This window comes from Chelmon rostratus, chromosome 20, assembly GCF_017976325.1.
Source record: "Chelmon rostratus isolate fCheRos1 chromosome 20, fCheRos1.pri, whole genome shotgun sequence".
Lineage (NCBI taxonomy): Eukaryota > Metazoa > Chordata > Actinopteri > Chaetodontiformes > Chaetodontidae > Chelmon > Chelmon rostratus.
The window spans coordinates 12,591,132-12,613,909 of NC_055677.1; the positions used below are offsets into that span (position 1 = coordinate 12,591,132).

Genomic DNA, 22,778 nt, shown 5'->3' on the forward strand with positions numbered 1-22,778 from the left:
AATTGGGAGAAAGTAGAATTTTCTTCAGATGTTCTTGCAGATCAGATATCAGTTGCAGGGAAAACTGCACAGCATTTGGCTGGAGGTTTGTGGTAACTTCCCATGCTGGTGTTCATGTTGCCCGTCACGGCAAATGGAGAAGTGTCTTTTAACAGTCAAGGTAACTACAAGTGTAGCTCATCTTTCTCTTCGGTGTCTTTAAAAGCAAGTAAGGAACCAGAACAATTGGCCTGATGCCACACTAACGTCATTTCATCATGTTTTATATTGAAAACCACAAATAAGTGACACTTTGCACTTCTTGTTTGCAACAACATTAGAATACTAACGTAGCCAATACCCTAAACTTAAACGTGTTGTCGTGTGTAATGGGTAAATGGTCAGCAGAACGAAGTGTAGGTAACTCTGAACGCTTCAGTTTACTTTGTTGACAAGCGATTAGTTGGACAAACCCTGACATTTTCCCCCATTCCCAAGTCCCCACATCCTGAGCTAAAAGTTAATGTACCTTGCATTGGCTATAAAGCAGTGGGCGGTGGTCACATGGATGACTCAACAATTGGCCCTTTAGCAGCATTTTTCTTGATGCGTGTTCTGCATACAGGGCGACCATCTTTTATCAAGTTTCCCTCGACACTCTTATAAAAGCCCAAATACATCTGTACTCGTGACTCGGCCCTCTCAGAAGGCTAAAAAAAAATCTCCGGAGCGCCGGCACTACCTTCCGCCATGTTTTCATTGACGCAAAACAAACCCACGTTGCATGCTGTGCCTTTGCGCCTGCGCCTCTGGGAGACTGTTGCTGACTTTGGCTGATGCTGGACAGCATTTGCTAAGTGTTTTTCAAAACAAGGTGATCAAACACGGTCCTAATGATAAGAAAAATTTGAAACGGTGATGCTCGCTGTTGGTATTTTAACGTGGTTTATCATTAAACTGGCCTCCTTTTCGTCTCTAGTTTGGACACAGAATGAATCAGAAGCTCCTTCTCTCTAATTAGTTTCCTAATTTTGCCACTTCTACGACATGCTTTCATTCAGAAAGCATGTAAACCTTCTCTCGTCTCTGAACACGAACTGTATGCGTGTGTTAGCGTGTTTACGTCCTCCTAATCGAGCGATGTTAACAACGGCGGCCGGTGGAAGCCGCTGATTGTTGTGGAACGCAGATTGGTTTGACCTTTTGGCCCTTTTGCCAGCAAATCTGACAACCATTAGCAGGTGTGTGTGTCAGGACGGAGGACGACTCCTGAGAGCCATTCTGCTGTAATTGAGTCTCTGTCCTTGTGTTTAAAAACAGCCTGACAGGAGCTCGTAGTTGACATTATTGGATGGCATGCGGAGTGAAGGATAGAAGTGGGCTTGGGTAACAGAGCCGAGGGTGTGGAGAGGTCAAAGTTTGGTTTAGGTTAAACCTTTGTGTGCGATGGTGCGTGTGCTTGTAATGAAGTCTAAGTAAATATTGTTGCCCCTCGTGTCCCACATTCAGGTTCTGTATCATTCCTGTCTCAGGATTCACAAATCATTTCCCAGAATTAGAAACTGGAATACCTAAACCACCCTATCATGTCTTTTGTGTGTGTGTATGTGTATGTGTATGTGTATGTGTGTGTATGTGTATGTGTATGTGTGTGTGTGTGTATGTGTGTGTGTGTGCGTGCATGCGTGCGTGCGTGCGTGCGTATGAGCGAGAGAGAGCTTGTGCATGTGTGCATGCTCATGTCTGGGGAAATGAGGGCTGCATGTTTCCATAGTTCTGTGGTCCTCTTAAAGAGCTGGCTTTACTCCTGATAGGAGTGGACTTAACAAATAGTCACATGGGAGCAGCGCTGCTATTTTGGCTACATTAGCTTGTCTGTGAGGGATGACAGTGGACAGGTTTAGGAAGCTAAACTGCGACTTTAGTAACACCTACTAATGAGGCCATGTGAGACCGGGCTAATGTCAGGGATTATAATTTATTATGGATTGATCTGACATATGGTGTCTTTGTCAGGGCTACTGATAGAACTGTAAATGGGAGGATAATTAAGTACATGGTTGTAGCTGACTTGGGAAGTAGGTGATACATATGCTCAGTTCTAATAAAACCTTAAAATTTCTTCACCTAATGGACTTGATCCTCTAAACAACTTAACAGCATTTTATGGATGATAAAGGTATAACGTCGGTGTCGATCGCAGTTTCTGAATAATTTACCTCTCGTGTGAGCGGCTGCTTGGCAAATGTTAATTTAATGCCCTTCAAAAAAAAAAAAAAACCTTGATGAATTGATAAGGAAACAAATTAACAGTCCAAATACTTGTAGTTCAGCCTAATAGAAAAGAATGAGTGGTGGGTGTTTTGCTGCTCTTAATAACCACTGGTGTGTAGTCAGTATTTTGTGGCTGAGCCATGCATTGCTAGTTGAAATATTCAAGCAATACTAAAGATATTACCTAACATGTGTACATGTGTAAAGACAAATTTGAAATACACTTACTCCACTTTTACGTGAGGCCAGATAGGAAGTTTCAACTTGTGACGAATTGAAACCTGCAATAACAGATTTTTTTAGCCACTTGGGGGCAGTAGAAACAGACTGTGATCACTTTGACTTATCATCTTTTAAGTTGACATGGAAAACGTGTTCAAACAACATGATCATAAATTTTAGCTCATGTTTCAGTCCAGACCTGGTGATCACAAGTCCAATATTGACTCTTTTAGCTCTGTTTTTGGTCTCTACCGACTCCTGAGGGAAATATCTGGCTCTTGAGCTGATCCACTGTGTTTTAGGCGCTGAGTAGGTCGTGAACAGTGGCTTTTTAGAGTTTTTTCCCTGAGAGCAGTTAACAGCTGCTGCTGAAAATAACACTATGAGAGCAGTTAAGCCGAACAGCTAAACAGTGAGCTGAAAGTCACTGTGAAGCTCTGCGAGGCTAAACTGAGCTGCAGCTTTGGGTGATTCCTTGAAGGCTCATGAGCTTCTTTCACATCGTCAATATGTGAATATTGAAAAAACACTTCTAAGTTCAGTTTAAAATGTCAGTATGAGATTGATGCTGATGTGGTAATTTCACCTTCCTTCCAAACACATGTTTTAATGAGCCCTTTTTGATGATCTACACACACGTGCATTACTTCCTGTCAACATTTTAAAGATTCACTGGCGACCACATTGTCTGTGCCAGGGTTGAAGTGACACATCGGGATGTGTCCTTTCCAGCTATTAAAGCACCATATTTTTAATTGACCAGACAGCAAGAGGATTCTTGTCATAGTCGAGTTATTTTCAATGAACGCCGGCGTGTGTGATCTCAGCCGGTTGTATTAAATCAGACACAGCTTTACAACAGATTGACCCTCCCAGCAGCAGACATGAGAACACAGCTATGGCATCTGCCAGGACAGGTGTGTGTGCTTGTGTGTGTGTGTGTCTGTGTGTGTGTGTGTGCGCGCGCTCATGCATTCTTCCATGCAAGTGAAATCATTTGAGTGAAAGAAGGATTTTCATTCTCTGTGGGTGTGTGTGGAGGTGTGTGCACATGAGAGCTCACACTAGCAGAAGAGAAGTGCACATTTTTTTAATGCATCTTTGTGTGTGAGATTGTGTTGGTGAAAGGTGGGGGGGGGGTCTTTGTGTTTGTGTGTGTTTATGTGCACGCATACTTACGCGCCTTGTGTACATGTTGTGCCTACAACGCCCCCACCCAAGCCCACCCAGCTCTGACAGTGGTGTGTTCCTCCACAGGTGCTATTTCAGTCGGCCGACTGTCATCCCAAAATGCTTTTCAGCTGAGTGCTTTTCAAAACAATCGTCAGTGGTGCCCCAGGCTCTTTTTACAAGGGCCCTCTGCCGCACTGAGGCTTAACATGCTGCCTCTGATCTGCTGATCAGCGGAGGGGTGTGTGGGGTATATGTGTGTGTGGAGGGATTCAGAACGGGAGGTTGAAGGTGGGACTTGTATCCTGTTTTTGCAACGTCCTTATTTGTCTACTCACCATTCTGTCCGAAACAAAGATAATACAATCTATAACTGTTTGCCACTGAAGCAGTGAAGGCCAGTTAGGGCCCATTTGAGTGTATTGAAGTAAAGACTACATGAGAGCGACGTGGTAACAAGACACATAAATCCCTAATAGATAAGGCCAACAAATAGCTGAGTAACAGCTGGGGGAAAGGCGGATATCACAACAAGGCTGAACCACTCATCAATTAGCATGACAGGGTGCAATAACGCACAGCTAATGAGTGCAGCTCATGCGCAGACACAGGTGCACATGCAATGACATGAGGCATTGTTAAAAGCTCAAAATGAAAAGAGACCACATGATGTGTGTATGTGCAGTTTGCACAGTGAGGACGAGGTATTAAAAAGCAAAGATGTCAAACCTCGAGTCCATTTCACTTCTTCTGTATTATCTAAAATCTGGAATTCTTGATTCTGGTTTATTCAGCTGCACTGGTAAGCTGGGCAGCGATTGTTTTTCATCATGGGCCTGCGCTCCTGCAGTTGTCTCCCTCGGTCACTTCATGGCAGCTTTGAGTGTTACAGACTACGGTAGCACCACTTAACCCAACTACATCTTTTTGCAACATTGGCAGGGTCAGGTTCCCTGAAGTCTGCGCCCTCAAGTCTCGAGGCAGATTGTTGGTACATTATGTTTTAAAAAATGGGGAGCACGAAGGGAAAATGTCACTTCTAAGCTGTGCAAGTCAGTTGCTAAAATACTGTAGGGACACAAGAACTCTCCACTGCACACACACGTACGACTGCCCTAAACTGGTGGGTCTGAAGAAGCTGCAGACTGTGCTGAAGATGCCATCTGCTGCAAGTTTTGGGTTTGTCTGCAAATGTTTTTTAGGTTTAGTGGGACTGTAAGTCTGACAAATGTCACTGTAAGATAATCTAGAAGGCAGGATGCTGTCACGCGAGCCTGTTTGAAGTCTGATGTAACAAATGGCTGGTTTCAGGGCAGTACCGTGCGACATATATCTTACACATGCTACAAAATAATCTGTATGCAGTGTTGCGATGCGTGTGTGAGACCGTTGCTCTGTTTTGCACAAGTGCCCATGAAAACTCCTTCAGTAAAATGTATTCTACTGTAAGCATACATGCAAAGAATGAAACTGACACCTGAGCCTGTGCAGCGGCCTGAGGTGGGATAGGCATTAACAATATGGAAAAAAAAAAATCTATCTTTTCTACCCAGAAATCTTCGGGCCTGATCCTTCACTCTACGGGAGCGCTTGTCAGTGAGCTGCTCAATTAGTGTCCAGTCTAATTACACTGTATTATCACCAAGAAGCCGAGCAGCGAAAGAGGCAGAGACAAAACTGAGTGATGTTCTACGGTGTGAGAAGACGATAGAAACGATCACTGGAAGATTTGAACTGATTTTTATAAATTTACTGAGTGGAAAATAGAGCAAGTAAGAGACTGACCCTGATTAGTTGTAGATGTCAAACTATGGGGGAATATCAAATCTTAAAGATATCAGTTGATGTATCAGCAAATAGTGAAAAATGACTGACATAACACAAGGTGATGTTTTCAGATGTCCTTCATCACTTCAAACGCCCCAAATACTCATTTTATAGTCTGAGAACAGGAAGAAAACAAGAAAATGTTGATATTTGCGAGGCTGGAGCAGGTGAATTTTTTTCTTTTTCTCTAAAAGAAAATTGCTAAAGTGATAAATTGATCGAAATGGTTGCGGCTCTACATTAATCCCTTTCCGATAATATGGGTGATGTGAACGATATCACAACGCCTTCAAGTAATTTGAGTCAAAGTCGAGCTTTTTCAGTTGTTTGCCCCAGTATGAGCGGCATGCACAGTGGTGACTAGTGTAGTCATCAGACAGAAGATGTACTCACTCCTTTTACCTCCCGAGGCCGTGTGTTTGCATTGGTCCGTATGTTATGTGTGTGTTGGCGTGTGTTTTAAGATGAGCGCTCACACACACACACACACACATGTGCACACGTTGCATCATGGTCAAACGACTTGTCTTTCACGCGGTTCATTCCGTAAAGCGGTCTGTCCTGCTGGAAGTGACAGCATATGGAAAACCTGTCTAAATGAGTCCACACATCAATTACATCAACACGTTCTCACCTCGCTCGCCTCCCCCCTTGCCTCACTTTGCTGTCGCTGTGTCCCTGCCTTTCCACATCTCTCTATTCATCACTTCTGTGCCCTTTCCTTCTGTCTATTCTCTGATCATTCCAGACTCTGCTTCTGTCTCCTGCCTCTTCCTGCGCCTCCCTTTTGCTGTTTCGTGACAGAGCCCACAGCTTATAACGAAGGGTAGATTTGTTGATATGATTACATTCATCATGACACAATCGAAGTTTGTTAACATGAAGAGATTTGGCTTTATTGTCTGTATTAGCAGGCGAAAAACAGGCCTGCGTTAAACAGTGCAAGGGGCTGTGAGATAAATAAATATAGTCCAGGAAGTCTGGTTCGAGATCTGTGATCTGAAGGCTTCTCAGACGGCAAAACACAGGAGTGTCAAATATGGACAATTCTCACGGCGGCAGTATGTTTTATCTTTTATCGTACAAAGAAAGAGAGAAATGCGCGCTTGCATGTATTTGGTTTGCCGCGCGGCAGCATCTTGCTGGATGACAGCTGTTTCTCGCGCTCTTCGTTGTAGCGTTCGACACAGTTGATGGTCAGATGTTTTCACATGTGTTGAATTTTAGCCAGTAAATTTGATTCGGTGTGTGACTGAATGAGCGATGACATGAAGCCACAAAAAAAGCAGCACTTTTTGCCTTTGAGGGTATGGAAAATATCTTAGTTTTCCTGTGATGTAGATGTATCAACCTGCACAGTCAATCAAATCAGGAGACAGGCTCGTCGTTTGGTCTGCATGAAGCTTAGCAGCACAGTTCAGTGTCTGTGTGTGTGTGCGCTGAGGCCAAGATTTGTGTGTGTGAATGTGTGTGTGTTTGTGGTGAGACCTTGACCTTGACTGCAATCCCTAATGGAGGAGGCTGTTCTGTGAATGACTCAAACTCCCCCCACCGTACAGTGGTATGTAGCAGCCCATAAAGCATGCTTAAGTCCCACTCTGGTTTCAGGGAGTGGAACACCCCCCCCTCCGCTCCCCCTGTCCGGCCGCAGCCCGACCCCGCCCCTTCCTCACACTCTGAAATAGCCACGTCCTTGTCCCCACAGCACAGTGTGAGTCGGGGTGTGTATATATGCGGCCGTGGTTGATTGAGGAGCAGATTGCTGGTGACAGGTCACACTGCGTTCCGTCCCTCCGACCCCCCCAGATTAGCCACCCGGAGCCCCCCACCACCCTGCCCTCCCCTCCTCTGAGCCCCCACCTGTTGGGATCCCTCTGCTGCTCAGATCTCTCTCTCTCTCTCACACACACACACACACACACACACACACACACACACACACACAGTGGACAACCTGCGTTAACAGATTTCCCTTATTTGTCCGTCACTCACTCTGCGGGTGATAAAGGCCATTACGAGTCATTAAGGTGTGCTTACGCGTGTGTGCGTATGTGTCGCCCGGCTGGGATGTGTGTGGGTTGAAAAGAAGCCTGTCACAGCACGCTCTCATAATTGCCCTCTTAGCCAATTATCCCCCATTTAAAAGCAAGTCACCTGCTCTGCTCCCATGTCCACACAAATGCACACACACACACACACACACTACACTCACAGAATAAATAACATAGAAACTTAATGTTTAATCATTGTTTGTTCCAGAGTGATGTGTTTGTTTACTGTGCTGAAATGCTGTATGTGTTATAATGTGTTCTTTTGTTTGTGTCAGTCCTCATTCATTTTGTTGTCGAGGCCGATTTATTTGTACGCCGCGTTTCAGACAATGCATGCTCATTGTGCTTCAGACACAACAAATAAGAGCAACATAAGATAGAACATGAACACGTATTTTAATTTGTTGTGTTTGCTTTCTCCTTCAGATTCTGATGCACACCAAGGACATGGTCCAAAAGGTGGGTCTTTAACGAGCTTTTGGTTGTCCTGATCAGTTAATACAAATCTAGTCAAGGAAGATTTAAAATTTCAAATACTCTAATAAATAAGATTGGACTTAAAATCTATATTAGGGTCAGTTGTCATCGTTACCTCAGTAATGGTGAATGTAATGATTCTTTCAGTGCGTGACTGATCGTGCTGGTCTCTGATTTATACATCCTGACTATGGCAAGTCTCTTATTTAAGAGAAGACGTAATTCATGCCTGGTGGAGAGTGACATGTTAGAGAGTTAGAAAGAGGTAAGAAAAAAAGATGAAGAACTATTTGAATGAAATCGTTAAAAATAGAATAAGAAATTAAAGTAATTGTAGATAGGAAAAAAGCCATAGCTATTATATATAATACCTTAGACTGTAAAAGTGAATTGATGTAATATTTCTGTCAAAGAAATCAAGTGGTCCAACTCTGGCAGCCATGTGTGCACTATATTTATAATTGATATAGTCTACCTGGCAATACTTCAAAGTTTTATAGACAGTATGTTACTATTTATATAATGTATGTTCTGTACTGTATATGTAATATACACACAGTATACAGTGATAATACAATGCTAAGAAATATATACAAAAGAAGGAAGAAAATATCATGACTTGGCTTATAATACGATGATGTTAAAATACAACAATAGCAATATTGTGTTATTATGTAGTAATATAAGACATATGATGCAATATTACTTCTTGTTCTACTTCTACATAGTTATTATAATAGTGCTGTCATTCAGACGGTTTAAACTGCATTTATTGTTCTAATAAATCATTGAATTTGGTTTGTTGTTCAGCCATAATTCAAAGTCAATAATTTGCATTCTCTTACTTCCCCAAACTATTTTTCTTTGTCTTTCTTATGTTACTCAGATGAATCTGGAAGTCATCTACGGAGATACAGACTCCATTATGATCAACACCAACAGCAGGTCTCTAGAGGAAGTTTACAAACTTGGCAATAAGGTGTGTAATAGAGATGTTGTACATTCATCTTCTCCAGTTGTTTCCTTATTTGACATTTTCACTGACAGCATATCCGTGTTTATTATTCACAGGTGAAGGTAGAAGTAAACAAGCTCTACAAACTGCTGGAGATCGACATTGACGGTGTGTTTAAGTCACTTTTACTTCTGAAGAAGAAGAAGTACGCCGCCTTGGTGGTGGAGAACCACGGCGAAGGCCGATACAGCGTCAAGCAGGAGCTGAAAGGCTTGGACATCGTCCGTAGAGATTGGTGTGACCTGGCCAAGGAATGTGGCAAGTACGTTAAATAATCCAAACAGAGCTGCGACTGAAAGCTTCATTTGGATTTTTTGTGCCAGCACGTTAGCATTTTACCAATCTTACAGTTACTGTCCCTTTAAGAATATATATCGGCCATTGCCAGAGACTTCAAAGGTTTTCATTGTACATCTGAGGCACTCCTCTCCTTTGCTCTCGCAGTTATGTGATCGGTCAAATATTGTCGGACCAGAATCGCGACGTCATTGTGGAGAACATCCAGAAACACCTGGTGGAGGTGGGAGAGAAAGTAGCAGCTGGTGATATACCCCTCAACCAGTATGAGATACACAAGGTGAGGACGGGGCTCTGTGTTTGTTTACAGTGTATCAACAAGGCGGTTGCACATACTTAAGAGAGCACAAGACAGTCTAGTCAGGAAACATGTAGACAAACTAACACACCCTGTGTGAGCCTCGAGCAGATGTTTATTGCATTTTTGTTTTCATCCGGTTTATTCTGTTGTATTTTCCATTCTCTGTCTGTTTATTATCGCTTTGTTTCTCTTTCATCAAGGCTCTGACCAAAGATCCTCAGGATTATCCTGATAAGAAGAGTCTCCCTCACGTCCATGTGGCTCTGTGGATCAACTCGCAGGGTGGTCGCCGGGTCAAAACGGGAGATACAGTCTCCTACATCATCTGCAAGGTGTGTGTCCACGAGACAATAACTGTATAACCCTGATTCCAAAAATGTTGGGCTCTGCAAAACAGAATGTGACATATTCTCTATTGAAAATAGGACAGACACAATATATTCATTGTTTTTACCTCATCAACTATTTGTAAATATATGCTTAGCTCAGAAACACGTTGGGACAGGAGCAACAAAAGACTGGGAAAATCGTGGAATGTTCCAAAAGCACCTGTTTGGATCATTCCACAGGTAAACAGGTTCATTGATAGGAGGTGATAGTATCATGACTGGGTATGAAAGGGGCATCCAGGAAAGGCTCAGTCGTACGCAAGCAAGGATGGAGTGTGAGGTTCACCACTTTGTGATCACATGACTGTATAAAGGATGTCGCTACATGAGCTCAGGAACATTTTGGAAAACCGTTGTTGGTGAACAGTTTGATTGTCAATGATTGAATTCTTTTCAGATTTTACACAGTGCCACAGCTGTCAGGGTTTCACATCTCAACACCATAATCATGATTTTTGGTACACTCACACAACTGTCTCCTGTAGGACGGCTCCACGCTGGCAGCCAGTCAGAGAGCTTATGCTCTTGAGCAGCTCCAGAAGCAGGAGGGTCTCAGTCTGGACGCTCAGTACTACCTTGCCCAGCAGATTCACCCTGTGGTGTCCCGCATCTGTGACCCCATCGAGGGCATCGACAGCGTGCTCATAGCCACGTGGCTGGGTATGTCAACGACAGGTTTTGGTCGACTGTAGAGGCCTTTTAATTTTACTGAATGAGGCCCAACATCATTCTGCTGTTAAATTATGACTTGAGGAATTTCAGGTTGCCTTATGCCACAGAAAAATGACAAATTAATAGGAATGACAAATTAATAGGAAAAAAGAGTCAAATGTTTAATGAAAGCGTGTAATTAAAATTAAATGAGTGAAAGGGTTTTAATTGGGGTTGTTGACATCAACTTGCATAACACTTGGGATTAAATGCATTATCAGAAATCTCATTTGCAGTTCAAAGACGCTCCATTTTATAAATGAACACTGGTCATGAGGTATTTGTGGGGCACAGCTTACTTTGAGTGGTACTACTAATCCCTTTTTATGTATGTGTTAGCATTAGTCATAATTCCTGTTTTATAGTCTGTTGACAGCTGAGGCAGCCAAACATAGAAAAGTTGTCATACCTAATGTCACAACAGTGTAATAAAAGTACAAAATAGATGTTTCACTGTTGTCTAATAGCGTTAAAATTAAATGGTTTGGATGGAAGTTTAGTTTAGGTAGTATTTTGCCTGCTTTGCACCGTCAGTATGTAAACAATTGTTCTATTTAATGTGAAAAGAAGAAATGCAGCGGGATAAAACAGTCTGTGGTGAATATAGAGTTATCTATTGTCCATGCCAGGTCTGGACCCGAGTCAGTTCCGAGCTCAGCAGCAGTACCAGAGGGAGGAAGAAGCCGATGGCATGCTGGGAGCTCCAGTCCAGCTGACCGATGAGGAGCGCTACAAAGACTGTGAGAGGTTCACCTTCACCTGCCCTAAGTGTGGCGCTGACAACATCTACGACAGCGTCTTTGAAGGATCTGTGAGTATATGCTCGGAAAGGTCCCTTACTCGTCTTCCAGCTCATTGTAGTATAAACCAAACCTCACACGTGTCTGCAGTATAGCTGCCCAATCACAGTTCAGTTGGTCAGCCGGTGCATCGATCAGTTTGCAGACGACGGTGTTCCAATCACGCCATCATTGTTGTCTGTCCAACATAAAATGTTTGAATGAGGTGTTCACACAAAGCATGCAGCTGCAAGATTTAACGAATATTGTGTCGTGGATTACTCCTGGAAAAATGTAAGATATTGTTTTAGCGCGTGTCAATGCAGAAGAAGAATAAGTTGTGGAGTCATAGATGTTCTTGTGCGCAGCGCGCAAAACCACACCGAGAGCCTCGCAGAGAAACTCAGAAAGGCTGAAAGGAAAAAGAGACGATTTCTTTTTGTCACTAATGGTGTGTTTCACCGGTGTAATGGATTATTCAGTAGAGACACAGATGAAGAGCCTGAGAGTGGAAGAATGGTGCTTCCGAAGGCATTTCAGTCAAACGTCCTGTGAAGGATTCATGCTTTAGTCATCCTCCATATTGTGTCTCTGTCTGTATTTTTAGACAGCTGCCTGGCTCCAATATGGACTCTGTTTTCATTGGCATAGTTCGGACTCCACAACTTGAAAAGCCTTTCCTTAACCCCTGCCGCTCTATGAACACACACACACACACACACACACACACACACACACACCCCATTTGTCAGGCCAAGGTCGTGTGTGTGTGTCTGTGTGTGTGTGTTATCAGCTTCTAATGAGGAGCAGGGCACACAGCTTTTTCTTGTCTGAAACACACTAATAAAACTGACAAGCATGTGTCCTCCGCTGGCAGAGAGAACTTTCATTAAATTAAAAAAAGGAGTATTATACACACACACTCCTTAAAACGTTTGTTTGATATTAATACACACTTCAGCAGATACACTGAAATGTTTTACTGAGAGGCACACACACTTGCACAGGAAGCGTTCCAGAAAAGCTTAGTTAGATTCAGTTGAAGGGAATCGATTGCTTGGCAAATGCTAAAGATCCTTCATACTTTGATGTTTTAACAGTAGAATATGGTCTTGAAATGTTTCTTTGAGTGTGAATTTCTTTGGACTAAATTAACCAGGATTCGTCTGATTACTGGTGTTCATTTTCCACCGTGCGTCAGAGGCCGGTATGCACACGCACAGTGAAACTGATAAGACAGGAAGTTAATTAGGGTGGTGAACATGGTCTAACAGCTCAGTGAGAGGGGAGGACAGATGGGCCTTGACTCCACCACTGACACAGCGCCAGAAGATGGTAGGAGGAGGCGGTGATGGATGATGGAGGACAGACAGGGGAAGAAAGTTGTTTGATGAGGCTAGCGGGAGAGGGGGGCTGAAAAGATTGAGTGCGGAGGGGAAAGAAAAGCTGGATGGAGCTGCAGGGATTTCCCTGAGTTCGGTTTTAATAGAGCGCCGGGCATCCCGCATTGAGCAGTTAAATCAACAGGCTGTGAAAGCTGCACATTATCAGACCAAGGCGTGGATGCAGGCATGGTCAGGGCAGGCGCTCGACATTGTGAATGGTTTTACAGTCGGCTTAATGTGCCGAGATGAGATGACAGTCGGTCTCGCGTGCAAACACGAGACAGGAACTGCTTTGTCAACTGGCGAGTAAGCGTTGTGTGATTTTTATAGGAACAGCTTGTTTTGGGAGTTTTCTCTTATCAAAATGAAGTTTGGAACGAAGCAAGTAAGATAAAGAAGAGAAGGAGGAGAGGAGGGATCGTAGAGAGAGAGAAGAAGAGAGGCTGCTTTTCTCCAGAGCAGACAGGAAAGAAAAAAGCATGAACAGGAAAGGAGGAGGAGGATAGGCTCAGATGCAGAGGGTTAATGTGTTTGGCTGCTTATTAGAGGAGTCAAATGAGTTGATTGACTGGAAATGGTAGAGAGCGTGAGGGTTTTTTGTTTTTTTTTTTCCTCCTAAAAAAGAAATGATGTAGGCAAACAAAAAACCTGTGTGTGGCTGGGTGGGGGGTGTCACATGCATGCATGTGTGTCATTGACTTCCCTGCAGAAACCTTTTCTCTTTTTTTCTTTAGCTGCTGTCAATGTGACAGTTAAATGAAGTTCAGGTTTAAAGAGCGAGTGTTTAAAGCTGTTATATTTAGTGTAATTGTTATGTACTGTGGCTACTTTTTCCATTGCATTAACTATAAGCCTTGCTGTCAAGTGTTCAATTCAGGAGTACTGAGGTCATGTTGACCTGTTTTCTTCAGGTTCCAATAATGTTAAAATTTACCGGACCCAGGCTTTAAGCCCTTACGCCTTCCTCGCTCGTGACATGTTCTTTGTGGAGGTTTAAAAGTGAGCTGCTGAGTTACATAACTGTTCTTCTGATTACAGGGTTAAAAATGCACCTGTGATGAATCTCCTGTGCACATTTATTTATGCATAGGACATTATGTTCATGAAAAATGGTGGGATTGTAGGCCTAGTGACTGCTGAGAGTGTAGTAGATCCTTCCCCCTAACAGGCAGTGTACCCACAGACTCAAAACAGCAGAAAAATCGCATTTTCACATGACAAAATACTGACTTTGATACCAATATCAAGTTTAGCATCACGATACTCAGTACCAAAACCATACTTAAAGCTGAAATGATACTGATTTGATACTCGATACCTAATAGATCAGAAATCATCCCACCTTTTGGGTGCTTTTGGGCCAGTTGAAGGGTGGTGGTAATGGTAGGCTGATAAGAAACATGGACAGACCCACAGCGTACAGAATACATTTACAATGAGATCTGAACTATTTGATTTAAATTTCATACACATCAGTGCAAAGTGCTACTCAATGGTTATATTTATTGTGAACAAAGCCTGCGTGTTATTCTGTGAATAGTTCTATAATGACAAACATGATTCTGCCAAGACAACATTTCCACTTAAACTAATCACAGAACATAAAATTTGTCTAACCGAAAGGCGGGTGGACACTAAAGGCCGATGGACGCTAAAGGCCGGGTAATACTGGAAAAGAAGGGGTTTGTACGACATGTTGTCCGATCAGTGTCCGAAATCAGTAGTGTTTACAGTTGTTCTCAACGGCCACACTTGAATGCAGGGTGAAAAGCAGGCTGTCATAGAGAGACACCATGTCGTTTAAAAAATGTGGCGCAGACAGTCTCTCCTGGAAGGCATTCGTAGAATTGCACCCGTTTGTATTCATGTCGAGACTGGGGGAGGAAAAAATAAAAACCTCTGCACCGTTGACCAATCATGGCGTGGAGTGAGTTATGATGTCAGTTCAGACGTGTGCCCTTGAGAAAACTGGTGATAATCTTATCTTAAATTAATTCACTGTCAGATTTTGGGTGAATTGGGCAAGTACGGCGACTTGTTTTGCTCCCAAATGTATTTGACACTTTTTGATACTTGATGCTACTCAGATTCTTTAAGTAATAAAGCTCTCTGACTATAATGGTCATCCACAAGTTTTCAAGACTATTACACATGTAATATTGTACAGCCCATCAGGATTTTAGCCGTGCTTACGCGCAAATACTTAAAACCATCTACAGTATTTGTGTGAGTCACCTGGATGAATTCTGTACAACAATACGCTTGTTTTAATTCATGTGTTTTGAACAAGACTCCAGAGTTTTTGCTTGGTAGCTGCAGCTGACGATATTGTGTGCGAATTACTCTGTTGTCTGTTTCTCAGGGATCAAAGTTGGAGCCCAGCTTGATGCGATGCTGTCACATCCCCTGCGACTGCCACCCCATCGACTACGCTGTCAACATCAGCAATAAACTTCTACTTGACATCCGTCGCCATATCAAGAAATACTACTCTGTGAGTATTCCTGTTTGTATGCAAGTGTGAGTGAGGGTTTGATTTAAAAAAAAAAAACTACTGCTTCTACCAATAAGGCTCTCCTTGCTACAAGCTCAAAACCCAAACACACAAACATTCATGCATTTATTTCTTCACCACCTGCGGGGCCACAAATGGACTTCATTCAGTGTTTAATGGTGCAACTTGTTAGACTAGCACAGCTGGCCAGCAGACGACTTGCTCTCTCTTCTCCTATTTTCTGTCTCCTATTTTTTTAAAACCATTTTCTCCAAAGGTTGCAGTTTGTTCACAATACAAATTTCTTAACAACATGTGCTTCAATTGACCAAAAATATACACCGAGTGTAAATCTTTGCTACCCAAACACCAAGCTTTACCCATGGTTAAGTACTGCAGCTGCAGATGCATACCACTGTCTAGCAACCCAGTGCTAAAGCAATTAAACAAATGCTTCAACTGACAAAATACGAGCTCAAGTGGACAGAAACTGGATGTAATGAAACAGTCAAAACTAATAAAACTGACCTCCCATAAAAAGTGTGCAATAGTGTTGGACTATATTTAATCCAACATGGTATGCAACAGATGCAGTAATGGTAAGAGAAGCCGTCAAAAATATGTCGGACAAGAGATGAAGACAACCTCAGCAGGGCACTGCGCTGACATTTTCAACCAAAGAACACATTGTGCTTGCAAAATGAAAAGAGCACTGGAAAGATTTGAAGGAGCATGATCCATGAAAATACTTAAATGGCCATTCTTACTTTGAATACCAAGTTTAACGTGTATTCTTTGATGAGTTTTTTTGGGGGGGGGTTTAAGATGTTAAGGTGAAATTTAAATGACGGATCTGGGAAAAAACTGGGTCATTGGAAAAACTGAAAAAACAACAAATCAAACCTATTAGAGTTGAAAAATCGAGCAGATTTGTCTCAATATGGGGCTACTCTTGTTTGGAAAGACTACTCATGTGGGATTGCATATTAATGAATTAAAATGGTCATTTATTAGATGGTAGCACACTTTTTTCTGTGCAGGTATTAGACTAATCATGTAGCCCAGGTACTGACTGCACACAGGGATAAGACTTATTCGAACCAGTTGACCATCATGCATCATGCTCAGAGTTTTCACCTGTCCCTTAACAACTCGACCTATAGGAGATGAATTTTCCTCTCACGTAACTCAAAGGTTCATATTTATAGTTTTGAGTGAAATTCAGTTATTGGATGGATTGCCGTGAAATGTGGTGCAGACATTTATGTTTCCCACAGGATGAATTACAGTAACGTTGGTGACCTATCATTAGCAAATGTTAGCATTCTGTCACTCTGAACTGAAGTGATGTTAACATTGTCATTGTAAGCATGTTAGCATGCTGACATTAGCATTCTAACCCTAAGTACAGCTAAGTGCAGCGTCACAAAGCTGCTGGCATGGCTGTAGACTCAAAATCACAGGTTTGTCTCATCGTACATGATCAGGTTTATTCTCCAGGGAGTTGTTCAGCCAAGGCAGTCAGCCACTTGGATGCTGATCCATCTCATCTTGAATTCAATTATCAGATGACATTTGCTGTGTGAAGTATAACATTAGCTCTGTTTCCAAGAAGGTTAATGTTTTATTTCATAACAATGTACTTCCTTCATGATGTTTGGTGAAGCTTTAGGCAAGATGACCAAGCTCTGATATAAAACACTGTAGAAACCTAATACATGTCCAAATTTTAACTGAATTTTGAGAAAATCGGCAAAAGAAAGCAAAATAACGCACGTTTCCACCCACTACCGTTGTGGTTACATGCAGTTCGTTCGTCAAAATAAGCAGTTGGTGGTGCTGAATCTTCAGTGGGAGCCATCAAACCGCTGCAGAAGAAGAGGGCGCAACAAGATGATGTAATTGAAATGGGCGCCAGCCAAATGTCAAAAAATGAAAAACAACAGGAAACATGTTGGAGAAATGAGACAGAAGTTACATGTATTCATTTGAACACATGCTTCACGTGCGTCATCATTTATTTGCTAGGTCTGTTTCTGGTGGACTTTTTCCACACATTGACCGGCACACCAGCTCAGTCGAGCATAAAAACTTTTTTGCAGTGTCACTCTGATTATGTTGGTACACTCTTTTCTAACTGATATCCAGTGACTGAGATTACGCTGATAGATTCCTTTTATACCGAGTGGAAACATGATGTGAGACCAGACTATGTTTAGGGCGAGTTGTCACTGTACTCAGAGCCTGACGAGCAGCCCGAGAGTGAAGCAAACTGGATGCCTGTGTTGTCTTTGTGCAGGTCTCTCTCTCCCTCTCTCTCTCTCTCTCTCTCTCTCTCCCCCCTCTCTCCCCTGGTGGCGTCTAACACCTTGGTCTTGAGTGAGTGGAATGCACTGTCTGTAAAAGTGTGTGTGTGTGTATGTATGTGTGTGTGTCTGTGTATGTGGGGGTTACTCTCCCACAGTGCTGAACAGAAATCAATTAGTTTGGTGAATGTGTGGGGAGCGAGCCCCCCTCAACCCCTTTGTCACAATGTGTGAAACAGCTGCTACCACTGAATACTTACACCTCACACAGCAACACACACACACACACACACACACACACTCACTCACTCACTCACTCACTCACACACACACACATCACTGGAGGCTGAACAGCAGTGGACACAGCACACACAGCGGGGCAATGAAGAGGGGTAATATTGTGTAATTAAGGATTCCTTTCAGGCCGAGGGAGAGTTCAAATAGAGCTGTTTGTCTGGCCAGATAGACTGAAAGCGCTGCACCTCTGTGTGCGTGTGTGTGCGCGTGTGTGTTTGTGTGTGTGCGCGTACACACACACATATATACGTGTCTGTGTGCTGGCGTCCTAAGCAAGGACCACAGAGACATTAATCATTAGTGAAATTACCTCCAGCCCCCCCCCCCACCCTCATCCCTACCATTATCAATAAACCAGCACCCTGAGAATGGGCAAACACTTGTTCACTCCTCACTCACACTCACACACACACACTCTGTTGTCATCCTCTCCTCCTCTCATCCTGCTGTCTTTGGCAAAATGAGAGATTCGCTTGTTTCCTGAACCACCCAATTCTTCTTTTTTCTTTTTTTTTAAACCCCTCCCATCTAACCACCGTTGCCATGGCATTTAACAAATTATTGCAATTACCCTCGTCATGTGGGTCGCCCCTGGAAACGGGCTGAGGGGCAAGAGAAGAAAGGGGGAGGGAGAGAGAGAAAGGGTGAATGAAGACCAGGGAAGGTGATAATCCTGTTTTGAACAAAAGGTCAAATTGTTGAATAGAGAAGCTTTGATTAAGCGGAGGAGGTACAAAGTGGAACCGTTTGAGCTCCATTCAGTGTGTGTGTGTGTGAGTGTGAGTGTGAGTGTGTGAGAGTGTGTTTGTGAAGTAGGCCGATTTTAGGTGGAGCTCAAAGTGTTGACTGCTGAAGCACAAAACAGTTAGAGCTCTTTCTGGTGTGTGTGTGTGTGTGTGTGTGTGTGAGTGTGTGTGTGTGTGTGTGTGTGTGTGTGTGGCAGGTGGATTCCTCTGGTTCAGGAGTCATGTCAGAGAGTCTTCTCCTCTGTCTTAACATTAACAATATATCTGAAACGAGCAGTCGATTAATAGATCAGCAGATTAGCTTTAACCAGCAGGTATTCATACTATTATTTTTTTAAATGTCTATGAAATAAAAGTGAAGATTTTTGGACTTATGATTGATCAAAACGAGGAATTTGAAGACATAGCTTTGGGTAATGATAAAGGATATTTCCAACTATTATCTGCCACTTGATGGACCAAACAGTTGATCAATTATTTGGTTAAAGCAAATGAAGAATAAGTGGTAGCGAAAAAGCTCTCATCAACAATGGGCGACCCAGAAAAGATGGAAGAAGTTTCAGATCAGGGCTTCATTTAATGATGATTTTCACAATCAATAAATTGTTTAGTCACGACAATGTAAGAAATTGGTGAAAATGAAACTTCCCAGAGCAAAGTGTGATGTCTTCAGCAGAGTAGAGGTGACAAGTCAATTAATCAATCAAGAAAATTAACCTGCAACTATTTTTGACATTTTCGTTATTTTGCTAAAGATGCGAAACATTTGATGGTTCCCAGTTGTCAAATGTGATCAATCACTGCCTCTCCAGGTCTGACGTTATAGTAAATGTAACATTTTGGGGTTTTGGACTCTTGGTTGGACAAAAAAGAAATACATTTCGTGACATCACCTCGTGCTCTCTTATATTGGGAGGAGCATTTTTTTTCACTATTTTCTGACACTTCACAGACCAAACAATCAATTAATTGAGAAAACAGTCAGCATCTTAATCAATGATGAGAATAGATGTCAGTTGCAGACCTAATTTACAGTACCTGACCCTTAAATATGGAAAAAACTGGTAAGATACGTGGAGCAAAGAAGGCTTAGACCAGCTGCAACTGATGATGCTTTCCATAATCAAATAATCTGGCACTTATCAATCAATCATTGACTTCTTCAGTCACTAGAATGTCATAAATAATAAAAAGAGGCTTGTTGCAGTTTCCCATAGTCAAAGGTGATATTCTCAGATGCTTGTTTTGTTGGACCAACACTCCAGAGGGAACGTTTTTGTCGACACTCGACTAATTGTTTCGCTACTAACATCTAGTCAGAACTTTAAGAATCAAAGACAGCAGCACCCAGACTGCAGAATAGTTAAACGATAACCCAGTAATAGACAGGATGTTGAGGGATCAGACTCCATACTGTAAGAACGAGAGGCTGTGGAAGAGATGAGAATGGTAGAATAGCCGAACAGACGAAGAAGAGGAAGCAGAGAGGGTATATTTCGCGGTGGGCCCTGTCGTGGCCTGGTCTTGCCTCTGTTTGGTTAAATTATGTGGAACTCATTTGACGTCTGCATTCAGTGTGTCAGGTATCCGCTGCTATAATTATGCAATTATGAGCCTTTATTCTCTCACATCCCACTGTACACCCCCACCCAGCCTCGCTCTGCCGAAATGCCTCAATTAGATTTTTTTTTCCCTTCCTCACTCGTCATGTGCACCTTGTTTTTAGCCCTTTTTTCTGCGGCTCACTCGGGTGTGCCGCACTTAATCCCAATTTATTTTTACGTGTGTGTGTGTGTGTGATTTGTGTGGATGGGTTCGAGGTCACAGCAGCAGAGCAGAAGGGCATTGTGGGTAGCTTTTCCTCCTTTCAGCCCTCTCGGCTGCGTACGTGTCTTTCAGTCTTTGATGTGTGTCTTATTAATTCATTTTAATGCGTGTGAATGGGGAAATCAATATGTTTGTGTGTATGTGAGAGAGAGAGACAGAGCCCCATGGGAACAGCAGTGTGTGCCAAGGCTTGTGTCGTAAGAAATGCACACAAAAAAAAAGACAGATCAAGCAGCCGCCCGTTGAAAAACGCGCTCTCATACTCCTTATCTCCCACCTCCACTGAACCATTGTCCTGCATATGTCTTTATCAGAGACGTTGAAGCAGTCTCATTTCCCATGATGCTCTGCTCTTTGTTTAAGAGCGGCAGGGGTGTTTAGATAATTAGCCCTGGAGCTGAGGCTTGTGGGTAAAGCTGTGAACTCTGGGACATTCTAATTGATTTGGGACGTATGTGTGTGTTTGTTGGAACATGTGTGTTTGGCTTTCATTTAGAAGAGATTGGCTGTGTGTGTGTGTAGGTAGACTGCATGGAGAACTCCTCTCCCTGTCTCGTCTTACATTTTCTGTGTAGTTGCACAATATGGTAAGAAAACGTTAACAGTATAAAGTCCAGTATAATATTTTTTTAATGTAAATTTTGTCTTTGCGAGTACTAGACATTTCTTCTTTGGTTAGTTGTAAATGTGACAGAATCACAGTTGATGCACTGATCAACAAAAGGAAAGAGTCTTTAATTTAAAAATACAAGTCTTTACAAAGTGGTGTAAATAAATTATGCATTACATAAGTCACGACAAAAGACAAAGTAATTGATTTAAGAAAAATTGATAAATTAAACTTTACTATGACACATGTATTTTTTTTGTTTTAGAAGTTACATAAGACATTGGTTGGATCATCTGTATTTAGTCAAGGTTTAATGCGAGATTTGGGTTAAATATATTATCCTGTTAATGAATATTCTGGAAAAAATGAATGCAACAAACAACATGCAGATCCTGGAGGAAAACCTTAATCTGCAAAAGAAGAGCAACAATTTCTTTTCCCAGCCTTCACACCAAACCTACAGCTTGCACTGGAGTTGCCAAACTTGAGTCCAGACCGCAGTCCAGTTAAGGAATAGTGACGGAGAAACCGTTGTTCCCGGTGAGTTGACAAAGTTTGAGCAGTTTTGCACAGAAAAGCGGTGGTCAAACGCAGCATCCAGGTGTGGTTAGGGTGGTGCAAGCACATCTGTACGGACTTAGTTGATGGAATTGGGTGAGTGATTCAAAGCAATAAAACATGTTCAGACAGGGATGCATGTTTTGTTTTAGTTTTCATTTTCGTATCTTTTTCATGTGTACTGCGAGTAAGTTTCAGCAACATCACTAAGTTCATTTGTTTTTTTTTTTTAAGAGTCACTTTAAAATTCAGTGGAAACACATACAGCTAGCCCGTCCTTCTAACCAGTTTGTTCTAGTTGTTTCCCTTCGCAAAAGGTTATTGAAGGGTTCTGCACAGTGAAAAATGGTTTATATACTGTAGGAGTCAGCTGTAAAGAAAGAAAATAATCTTTACCATTTCTTTTGTGGCTGCCGCTGCTGCTCAAAAACTGATGAGGAGACGAGACAAAGCCAAACATAAAAATCAATCAGAGGAACAGTGGCTGCCTGCCTGTATGAGGGGGATGTGGATAAGAAGACAGGTGCAGTGGTTTTGAGGGGGTGTATTTTATTGTGAATGGAAGGAAGGAAGGAAGGAAGGATGGATAGATGGAGGAAAGAAGGAAAGGCGTGAATGGTGGTGGGTCTTATTCTCTGTCATTAGTTGGGCATTAACCCCCTCTCCTTTAAACCCCCCTTTGTAATGACAGGGCATAAGAAGCAGAGGGGGTGGAGGGGTCTGGAAGAAGACGGGGAGATTGAGAGGGTTAGACCACAGCACCTGCCCAGGGTCACTACCTCACCCCAGGGGGTCCTAACTACTGCCGTTTTGGCTGTCCACTGCTCTGCCTGCCTGACAAGTACTCACAGAGCAGGACCCCGACACACGGCAGCTGAAGATACATTGAAATGTAAAGAGAGTGGCAGAGCAGGGTGGGATGTGAAGTCAGATGTAAACCTTGGTTCTTTGCCCGTCTCTTGTTGCAGTTGTTTTTATTTTACAGCCCCTCTTTTTCTTCCTCTGGCTACTTTTCTTGTCACTTCTGTTGTGCAGAATTAGAGCGACTAAATGGGAGCAACAA

The 22,778-nt window shown here is 42.6% G+C and overlaps 1 protein-coding gene across 2 annotated transcripts in view; it reads left to right on the top strand.

The window, feature by feature from the left end:
* Positions 1 to 22,778, top strand: part of pola1 (polymerase (DNA directed), alpha 1) — a 53,487-nt gene that overhangs the window by 13,460 nt on the left and 17,249 nt on the right. For both annotated transcript variants that reach the window (XM_041961236.1, XM_041961237.1), the window contains exons 27-34: positions 7,950 to 7,982; positions 8,887 to 8,979; positions 9,072 to 9,277; positions 9,460 to 9,592; positions 9,814 to 9,945; positions 10,488 to 10,662; positions 11,343 to 11,524; positions 15,240 to 15,371. In XM_041961236.1, coding sequence (XP_041817170.1) covers positions 7,950 to 7,982; positions 8,887 to 8,979; positions 9,072 to 9,277; positions 9,460 to 9,592; positions 9,814 to 9,945; positions 10,488 to 10,662; positions 11,343 to 11,524; positions 15,240 to 15,371 — 1,086 coding nt within the window. The remainder of the gene's footprint in view (positions 1 to 7,949; positions 7,983 to 8,886; positions 8,980 to 9,071; positions 9,278 to 9,459; positions 9,593 to 9,813; positions 9,946 to 10,487; positions 10,663 to 11,342; positions 11,525 to 15,239; positions 15,372 to 22,778) is intronic.